This window comes from Culex quinquefasciatus, chromosome 3 (genome assembly GCF_015732765.1).
Source record: "Culex quinquefasciatus strain JHB chromosome 3, VPISU_Cqui_1.0_pri_paternal, whole genome shotgun sequence".
Lineage (NCBI taxonomy): Eukaryota > Metazoa > Arthropoda > Insecta > Diptera > Culicidae > Culex > Culex quinquefasciatus.
The window spans coordinates 5,264,123-5,274,793 of record NC_051863.1 but is presented as its reverse complement, the minus strand read 5'-3'; the positions used below and the strand labels follow the sequence as shown (position 1 = coordinate 5,274,793).

The window sequence follows — 10,671 nt, the reverse complement described above, 5'->3', positions numbered from 1 at the left end:
GTTGGCGAAGGCGAGCACGAGAGGAACTGACTGTAGAGTGGGATTGTGAGGGGAAAACGATAGTTTGTTTGAGACGTTGTAGCATGGATCTAGATAAGCATAATAACGCTACTCATAATATTGAAATATTATGTTCTAAATAATTTCTTAGAAGAAGTTGATACCAAATTAGTCTGAAATATCACTCTTGAACAGTGAAAATATTTACTAACCTCATCATAATTTTCACATATAGAATCCAGTTTATTTTAAAATGTTGTATTATGGATCGTAGATGTCCTGAAGATGTCCAGACTGGATTATCAAAAATTTCAATTATCCGAAGTTCGATTATTCAAATTTAGGTAAAATTGAGTAGTTGATTGCCTTTTACATAAAAAAAATGCCAGTTTTTTTTTAATTTCACTGTCGCCGTTTTGGCCACAATCATGAATTTAAAATTTCCAAATCACTTTAAACAATGTTTAATCTAACATTGCGTCCTGATCGTGCTATCTTGTCTCATGTCGATTTTAGGCACAATTGAGTTAAGAACGTCATTTTGTGTAGCTTTCAATGCCTCACCCTTTGACCTTAATAAATCACCAAAATTTGAACTTCAATCCTGAAATATTCAACAAAAACCTTTAAAACTCCGTGCAATCTTGTCACTTTTCATATGAAGTGGAATTCTTTACGTTTTTGCAAATCGACTTTTCATCGTATTTTTTGATTTAAATGATTTTTTTTCGTCGATTCATTAGGTCCAAATAAGCCATTTTGCATCATTGGTTTCTCCATACAAGTCTCCATGCAAATTTGGGGCTGCCCAGAATGTGCCAAGTTTTTTTCGAAAATCTTTATCTGTTTTCTGTTGGATTTGGTGTCTTCGACAAAGTTGTAGTTAATTTTTAGGACTACATATTCGGAAAAAATAGGTACACGAAAAAACATTTTTTACTTACTATTTGTTTCACAAAAATCGTTTTAAACAAAATTTACCCCTTTGATTTTATTTTTATTTATTTTTTATATGACAAAACTTTGAGCTTATTTTTGAGGATATTTTTCTTTCGCCAAGTTAAGTTTTTTTTTCAAATAGTTAATTTTGGAGCATTCCCCCGAAAATTAAAAAAACCTAATTAGTACTTAGATGTAATGTTGAATTCAGAATTAAAAAGCACTTCTGTGAATTTTGATTAAAATACACCGTTTTTGAGTAAAGGCCATTTTTAAGTTAAAATTTTCAAAAAAAAGGGTCCATCCTCGTCCACCCTTGAAAAAAAATATTTTGAAAGCTGAGAACATTTTCCACAACTGTCTATTTTGGAAATGGTTGATTCGAAATTAGGTTGCTTAGAGATGGCCATGCAAAGAATTTAAAAAAAATCGAAGAATGACTTTTCTTAGTACTAGCTCAATCGATGATAACTTAGAAACTATTGATTCGTTTTTTAATGTCAAAAACTGTAACTCGTGTGTAAAATAAGTATGTCGATGTGAATAGTAAATTCACCATTCAAATCAAAATTATATTGACAAGCATTACTTTTCAATACAAGTGTGCTGAAAAGTCAATTTTTGCAGTACTCAGCACTTGAATCGAGAAAAAAAGTTAATACTCAGAAAAAATGATGGTAATACTCATTAGGAAATGGTGATAAATTTTGTGTCAAGAAGAATATGTAATATTACAGCAGAAATGAAAAAAACTTCGTCATTTTCTGATGAATATTTATCAGGTTCATATTTTGAAAAAAAAATTAGGTAAAATTATTCAAAAAAGGTAATATTCAACCAACCAAATTTTCAACCATCCAAAACTCAACTTTTTTTTTCTGTGTAGTTTCCAAACGGAATTGTAATAAAGACTAACATTTCAAAAGGGCGAAAATCTGCTCCAAGATACACAAAATAAAAGGAGAATAGTTACAGATATTATACATAAAGATGTTATCATAAAATCAGAATGGAAATCAATTTGGTTAAAGATTATCAAATAATTGTAACAAAATGCGTATAATTAACAATTTCATAGTTTTTAAAGACAAAATCATGCTGTAATTTTTTTTGTCTCTTGGTTTTTGAGTTTTTTTTGAAAGGTCAGAAATAATAATTTTAAATAATATTTGGTAGATTTCAACTTTATATCCATAAACAAAAAAGTACAAATATCATCCTTTTCAGATTATTCTCAAATTTAGTAGTTAATTCTAAAAAATAATGCAAAAATTTAAAACTTCATCAAAATTGAAAAAAAGTTTTGATTTTTTTTCCACTAAACCCACTTCAGAGCATTAAATTTAGCTGTAGCTGTGAATGTCTTTTTATTAAACAATCTACAAAATTGAAAATAAGGGAATGTGGCTTTACATCTGTTCGAATTCACCCCAGAGACTTTATAACTAAGAAACAAGCGAATTTAATGTTCTTTCCCCTAATTAAGTTTGTTCCCATATTGTTTTGGTCACCGAGAAATGATGTTAATTAAATTCTAATCGGACTATTTCGGTGAAAATTGACACAAATTTTAGAAGAAAGATGATGAAATTTTAGGTAGATAGGTCGACTAAGGGTCATAGAAGAAGATTCACCGAAATAGTCCGATTAGAATTTAATTAACAATTAAATTTGTTTTCCAATTGCCTACAAATCGTCTATCCAGCCTTCACTTTTCTTCAAATTTTGAGAGTTCTTTCCATCCATACCATCCTGGTACAATAAATGGCTTTTTTTTGTGACATTTTTATAATAGCTTCTTCAACGTTAAGCCATCCCCATAGCATTGTGAGAACAATTCACCCCCACTTTAACTAAGCGAAACTCACTTCTCACCAGCGTGCACAATGTGCGCCCAACCGCTGTGACGACGACACGCTCAATGGATGATACACTCATAAAAAAGGCGCATTTAAACAACAACGTTGCTTTAATGAAGACGTCGGAAAAAGCCATTTAGTCGCAATAAAAACACTAGAGCCAAATGCTTCGGTGGAGGTAGTCTGACGTTTGCTGGGCTTTTGTTGTTGTTGTTTTTGTTGCTTCAGCTGTCAAAGCTGGTAGAAAAGACCTGACCCTGGACGATTTTACGAGCCCATAAATGTTTATCATTAAACCAGCCATAACCTTTCTCTTTTATGGATGTTGCGTTTTTCCTTTTGGAGGTGAGGAATCTTCTTGACACAAATTTAACAGAATTAATTTCGATAAGAACCACCCTAAGCGAGACTAACACTATCCTGAGGCGCTAAAAATTCATCAACGAACTACTCATCAGTGGCAATCAAAGCCTTAGCTCAGTTGAACGTGAGACTTGATCATTGCGAAACGCAAAACAGCTTGGCAGTTCGGTAGAAAAATGACGTCATATAAACTTTTGTGTATTTTCGCAATTTTTGCTGGAAATTTTGTAGTAAGTCCTTTCAAAAATTAAAGACTTTTTGTTTGTTGTTCAAATATTTAATTACTTTGCTAGAGTAACTCTCACCAACAAGATGTGACCAAACTTCCCGACGTCGAAGGTTACAAGCTGCACTGCATCGAAGCAAGCGGAATCACCGAATCATCTGCCAAAAAGCTACAAAGTGGAGAGGACATAGCAAGCCCCGATATGGCAACCAAGGTTGGTGACCAAAGAATCACAACGCCTACTTTGATCAACGTTGATTTACAACTTTTTTTTTCTTAGTGCTACGTCCAGTGCTTCTTCCAGCGGCTGAGGCTGATGAACGAAAAGGGCGAGGTGCAGAAGGACACCCTGACCAAATTCTTAACTAAGGTCGTCGACGAGGACAAGGCCAAGGCGATGGTGGCCAAGTGTGACACCCGGCGGACCAACCCGTGCGACACGGCCTACGATATGTTTATTTGCTACCAGAAGAACAAAGCGAAGCTGTTTTGAGTTGTGTGATTAAGTTCGATGTTGAAACGTTTTCGATCAGTAATAAAATTTTATAACCAGTTAATTAGCTAGATCTTTATCCAATTACTTGCAAAATCTTTCCATGCGTGATTCATTCGGAACAATGCAAGTGTGGGAAAATAACTGCAAGCTATTTGAAACGACTCAATAGCTAAGTAAGCTGCGTAATGCAGTTTATAAATGTTAAGGTATTTAAAAACTAAAAACTAAAAACTAAAAACTAAAAACTAAAAACTAAAAACTAAAAACTAAAAACTAAAAACTAAAAACTAAAAACTAAAAACTAAAAACTAAAAACTAAAAACTAAAAACTAAAAACTAAAAACTAAAAACTAAAAACTAAAAACTAAAACTAAAAACTAAAAACTAAAAACTAAAAACTAAAACTAAAACTAAAAACTAAAACTAAAACTAAAAACTAAAAACTAAAAACTAAAAACTAAAAACTAAAAACTAAAAACTAAAAACTAAAAACTAAAAACTAAAACTAAAAACTAAAAACTAAAAACTAAAAACTAAAAACTAAAAACTAAAAACTAAAAACTAAAAACTAAAACTAAAAACTAAAACTAAAAACTAAAAACTAAAAACTAAAAACTAAAACTAAAAACTAAAAACTAAAACTAAAAACTAAAACTAAAAACTAAAAACTAAAAACTAAAACTAAAAACTAAAACTAAAAACTAAAAACTAAAAACTAAAAACTAAAAACTAAAAACTAAAAACTAAAAACTAAAAACTAAAACTAAAAACTAAAAACTAAAAACTAAAAACTAAAAACTAAAAACTAAAAACTAAAAACTAAAAACTAAAAACTAAAAACTAAAAACTAAAAACTAAAAACTAAAAACTAAAAACTAAAAACTAAAAACTAAAAACTAAAAACTAAAAACTAAAAACTAAAAACTAAAAACTAAAAACTAAAAACTAAAAACTAAAAACTAAAAACTAAAAACTAAAAACTAAAAACTAAAAACTAAAACTAAAACTAAAAACTAAAAACTAAAAACTAAAACTAAAAACTAAAACTAAAAACTAAAAACTAAAAACTAAAAACTAAAACTAAAAACTAAAAACTAAAAACTAAAAACTAAAAACTAAAAACTAAAAACTAAAAACTAAAAACTAAAAACTAAAAACTAAAAACTAAAAACTAAAAACTAAAAACTAAAAACTAAAAACTAAAAACTAAAAACTAAAAACTAAAAACTAAATTTTTGTATTTTAGTATTTTAGTATTTTTGTATTTTTGTATTTTTGTATTTTTGTATTTTTGTATTTTTGTATTTTTGTATTTTTGTATTTTTGTATTTTTGTATTTTTGTATTTTTGTATTTTTGTATTTTTGTATTGTTGTATTTTTGTATTTTTGTATTTTTGTATTTTGTATTTTTGTATTTTGTATTTTTGTATTTTTGTATTTTGTATTTTGTATTTTTGTATTTTTGTATTTTGTATTTTTGTATTTTTGTATTTTGTATTTTTGTATTTTGTATTTTTGTATTTTGTATTTTGTATTTTTGTATTTTTGTATTTTGTATTTTTGTATTTTTGTATTTTTGTATTTTTGTATTTTGTATTTTGTATTTTGTATTTTTGTATTTTTGTATTTTGTATTTTTGTATTTTGTATTTTTGTATTTTGTATTTTTGTATTTTGTATTTTTGTATTTTTGTATTTTTGTATTTTTGTATTTTTGTATTTTTGTATTTTTGTATTTTTGTATTTTTGTATTTTTGTATTTTTGTATTTTTGTATTTTTGTATTTTTGTATTTTTGTATTTTTGTATTTTTGTATTTTTGTATTTTTGTATTTTTGTATTTTTAAAATAAATAGATGATTCCTTGAAAAAATGGTTTTGATTATTATTATTGTATTTTTTTTTTTTTTTCAAATGGTTACCAATGTTTAACATAGTTTTTTTTATGCCCTACTCTCTCGAAAAACCTCTCTGCCCTTCCTTGCTTATCTTCCGGTTCTAATCAGAAAATTTCGAGCACCTAAGACCAAGACACGTGCGGGTAGCAACACTTCCAGCTGGAATGCATCCGTCCGTCCCGGGGATAAACGCACTTCCCGCGTAGCATGCTCCTCTGTTCAAAACAGAGTTTCGAATAAATTATCGAAAATTTTGCTTCCAATTTGCCTCCATTTAACGCGCACACCCAACCTCGAGTGTTTATGTTTTTAAGAAGAAAAAAAACACTCTTTCATGAGAATCAGTAGCAGACTGTGCAGAGCTCTGCAGGCATTTATCCCCTTCTTTTACGGCGCTTGAACACACGTGTTTGCCATGTTCCGACAGTTGTAGCTTCCGGGCTGTTGTTTCCTAACACACACCCATTCTATGTTATGTTTCATTAATACGTTTTGAGGAAATACGAAAAACAAAAATCAGAACTCGCCTTCAAAACTACCTCCTCTACTCTGTGTGCGGCAAAGTTGGCCATGCCCGTCACGATTGGTGATCACCAGCAGTGCAGAGGCAGAAAAACGCTTCCTAATCATGGCCCACTGCTAGAAAAGTTTTAAATTTTAAAATTTGTTTCCAGAGGGGTGTGTGCACGAAACCCACTCCCTGCTGTCATTTCAGGCGTTTTTCGAAAAACTCACGAGTCCTTTTTTTCGGAGCCCTTTTTCGGGGTCGTCACCTCCCCGGAAGGCTTCTCTCCTGGCAGCACACATGTGGATCGATAAAAAATTCCCACGGATCGGAATTTATCCAGCGCGGTTGATTTTTCCATTTTTCCTTACTCCTTTTCCACGCTCCTCCTCTGGAGATTCAGTTTTTGCAACGCTGCGCTCTTTCTGATAAAAAGTCGTTTCAAATCGATGAAAGGATTTTTTCCACGATCTGCCCCTTGCATACATGCAGGGGCCTCTTCATGTGATATCTTCATATCATCGTTGTATGCTCAAACAAATCTATGTTTTCCTAGCCGAGTGGAGTAGAAAAAAGATAAAAGTGAGTTTTCTTTTTCTTCCACCATTATGCAACAGCAACAGCAGCAGCAGCAGTGCATCCAATTAGCTTCTTTCTGTTGTGCTTGTTTGTTGGCTTCTCCACCTTTTTTCTGATGAGGTTTTGAGCACGGCGAAAAAGAAAAGGTGGCTCACTTTCTCGGATGTATGAGCCTCTGCTAGGTGGAAGAGAGCTGGAGAAAAATAAAAATAAAAAATAAAAAAAGAGGGACAGCAGCTGCTGCTGCTGCAGGAAAATAGAGGGAAAACAGCAATCCTATTAGAAATTACTGGTTTTGCTTAAGCATCAAGTACGGTGGTGGTATGAGTGTCCTGAGAGATTCAAGAGTGTTGAATAAGTAAAAGCCTCTAACAAAAAAAATATTTAAAAATATGAGTTCAGCTTGGCGCACCACTGCATTCTCATATTTGGTAGGATAAGGTATTGGTTTTTCGATGCCTTCCGAGCTACGATGCTATAGGGACTTTATTTATATAAACCGAATAACAATGATACAGGAAAGACTTATTTTACAGTAGAAATTATAATCATTTTGACCATTTCAAACATCAAATTTAAATTACTTTTTATAAACAACCAATGCGTCATGGGGACTATCCATAAACCACGTGGACGCTCAAATCCCCGCCCAAAAAAAACGAAAAAAATAACAAAATGACCAAAATGACCAAAATGACCAAAATGACCAAAAAGACCAAAATGACCAAAATGACCAAAATGACCAAAATGACCAAAATGACCAAAACGACCTAAATGACCAAACTGACCAAAATGACCAAAATGACCAAAATGACCAAAATGACCAAAATTACCAAAATGACCAAAATGACCAAAATGACCAAAATGACCAAAATGACCAAAATGACCAAAATGACCAAAATGACCAAAATGACCAAAATGACCAAAATGACCAAAATGACCAAAATGACCAAAATGACCAAAATGACCAAAATGATCAAAATGACCAAAATGACCAAAATGACCGAAATGATCGAAATTGCCAAAATGACCAAAATTACCGAAATGACCAAAATGACCGAAATGACCGAAATGACCGAAATGATCAAAATGACCAAAATGACCGAAATGACCAAAATGACCAAAATGATCAAAATGACCAAAATGACCAAAACGACCTAAATGACCAAAATGACCAAAATGACCAAAATGACCAAAATGACCAAAATGACCAAAATGACCAAAATGACCAAAATGACCGAAATGACCAAAATGACCAAAATGACCAAAATGACCAAAATGACCAAAATGACCAAAATGACCAAAATGACCGAAATGACCGAAATGACCAAAATGACCAAAATGACCAAAATGACCAAAATGACCAAAATGACCAAAATGACCAAAATGACCAAAATGATCAAAATGACCAAAATGACCGAAATGATCGAAATTGCCAAAATGACCAAAATTACCGAAATGACCGAAATGACCAAAATGACCAAACTGACCAAAATGACCAAAATGACCAAAATGACCAAAATGACCAAAATGACCAAAATGACCAAAATGACCAAAATGACCAAAATGACCAAAATGACCAAAATGACCAAACTGACCAAAATGACCAAAATGACCAAAATAACCGAAATGACCAAAATGACCAAAATGACCAAAATGACCAAAATGACCAAAATGACCATAATGACCAAAATGACCAAAATGACCAAAATCACAAAAACTACAAAAATTACAAAATATCCAAAATTACAAGAATTACAAAAATTACAAAAATTACAAAAATTAAAAAAAAATACAAACATTACACAAATTACAAAAATTACAAAAATTACAAAAATTACAAAAATTACAAAAATTACAAAAATGACCAAAATGACCAAAATGACCAAAATGGCCAAAATGCCCAAATGACCAAAATGACCAAAATGACCAAAATGACCAAAATGACCAAAATGACCAAAATGACCAAAATGATCAAAATGACCAAAATGACCAAAATCACAAAAACTACAAAAATTACAAAATATCAAAAATTACAAGAATTACAAAAATTACAAAAATTACAAAAATTACAAAAATTACAAAAATTACAAAAATTACAAAAATTACAAAAATTACAAAATTTACAAAATTTACAAAAATTACAAAAATTACAAAAATTACAAAAATTACAAAAATTACAAAAATTACAAAAATTGCAAAAATTACAAAAAATACAAAAATTACAAAAAATACAAAAATTGCAAAAATTACAAAAATTACAAAAATTACAAAAATTACAAAAATTACAAAAATTACAAAAATTACCAAAATTACCAAAAAATATGAAAATAACAAAAATCAAAACATTTTTAATACCGTTTGAAACAAATTAAAGAATTAAATCCGAATCATCGTAACATTTGAAAAATTGTTTTGGATACAAATAATGATTGATTTTTCGTCTTCAACAAATCGACGCTGTCGTGCTATCTTGTCGCACGCGTCATTTCGACGTTCCGAGAAAAACGTGACAACAATGCACGGAGTTTTTTTTTAATATCAATTTGGCCCGTGCGACAAGTTAGCACGACGGCGACGAAATGAATAAAAAAAGAAAAAAAAATAAGTTTCTCATTTTGAAATACACAAATTTTCTGTTTCAACAGGTGAAAGCATCAAGTTGCATAACGCACATAAGAAAACCTTTCCCTGTTGATGCTTCCAAAAAAGAAGCAAACCTCGATCGTTGCATGTTCCCACCTGGGCGGCTGAGCTGAAACTGAGCCTCGAGCTCGGGCTTAAGCCACGCTGCAGCAGCTTGCACTTCAGTGCAGCAAAAGAGTGCTTTTTGATGACGCAACACGCTCAGCAGTGTACAGTTCAGCAGTGTTTCAATGTCAACCACTTTACCGGTTGTTAATTGTTTTGGAGTGTGAGTGTTGTTTTTTTCACTTCGTGGATGCACTTTTAGTTGAGGATGATTTTTATATGTGCATTTATTTGCATGTGTTGCACGGGGCGATTAAAGGTAGAGAATCAGCTCAGTTCTCCCACCTTCAGCTTGACGATAGCTGTTATGCAGTGCGCTGAATCTAGCCAGACTGCTCTTCGTCAGTGTGTGCACTAGTGTAAGTGCAATTGTACCTGAGACTTGCCCGGGGCGGCCACACTGCCTGCTGTCGTGCCATGTCCAAGGCCAACCGGCCCGAGCACTCGCCGGTCGGTTCTCCGGGATTGTGCTTCGGAAACGCCCCCCCCCCTCGCCTTCTTCAAGTACCACCCCCTCGCCCTCGCCATGGTGGTGGGGGGAAAATATGCATTTTTCCTTTCGAGCCACGACGACGACGGTTGGATCTTGAAATGCATCTCGCAAAACATGAGCCTCTGTTGCGAATTTTTATCTATTGAACTAGCCAGCTGGCGGGCTAGACAAGCAAGCCATGGGAAAACTGGCAGCAGTGAGGGAAGAAACGCTCTCAACTAGAGAAAAAGAGAGGGCAGGAAAATGCGTGGAAAAATCGATGCTGCGATGCAGTGGGTTCGCAATCAAGTAGTCGTTGAGGGAGGGGTGGGAAACGGGTGTATAGTTTTGTGCCAACGCAGTGGTCTAGTAGTCTAGGAAATATCTGAGCTGAGCTGAGAGAGTGGAGCCGGTGTTGGATTCGAGAGGATGCAATTGCATGCTGTGAAACGAGATTCAACTATAAGGAGAGCTGAGAGTCGAGGTTTTGTTGAGGTGTTCAAGCTTGAAAGTGACTCATTTGCCTTCATTTAGATACTAATTTAATAAATCAGCAGGCTTGATCAGATCATTATGCAGAATGA

General features: G+C 32.5%; 1 protein-coding gene across 1 annotated transcript; it reads left to right on the top strand.

Annotated features, from left to right (window-relative positions):
* The first annotated feature begins 3,237 nt into the window (after positions 1-3,237).
* On the top strand, positions 3,238-3,944 carry LOC6047827 (general odorant-binding protein 56d). The gene is made up of 3 exons (XM_001864793.2): positions 3,238-3,391; positions 3,455-3,601; positions 3,668-3,944. Exons 1-3 carry the CDS (start codon positions 3,338-3,340, stop codon positions 3,878-3,880), a joined length of 414 nt encoding a protein of 137 aa, XP_001864828.1. The 5' UTR covers positions 3,238-3,337; the 3' UTR covers positions 3,881-3,944.
* The last annotated feature ends 6,727 nt before the right edge of the window (positions 3,945-10,671 follow it).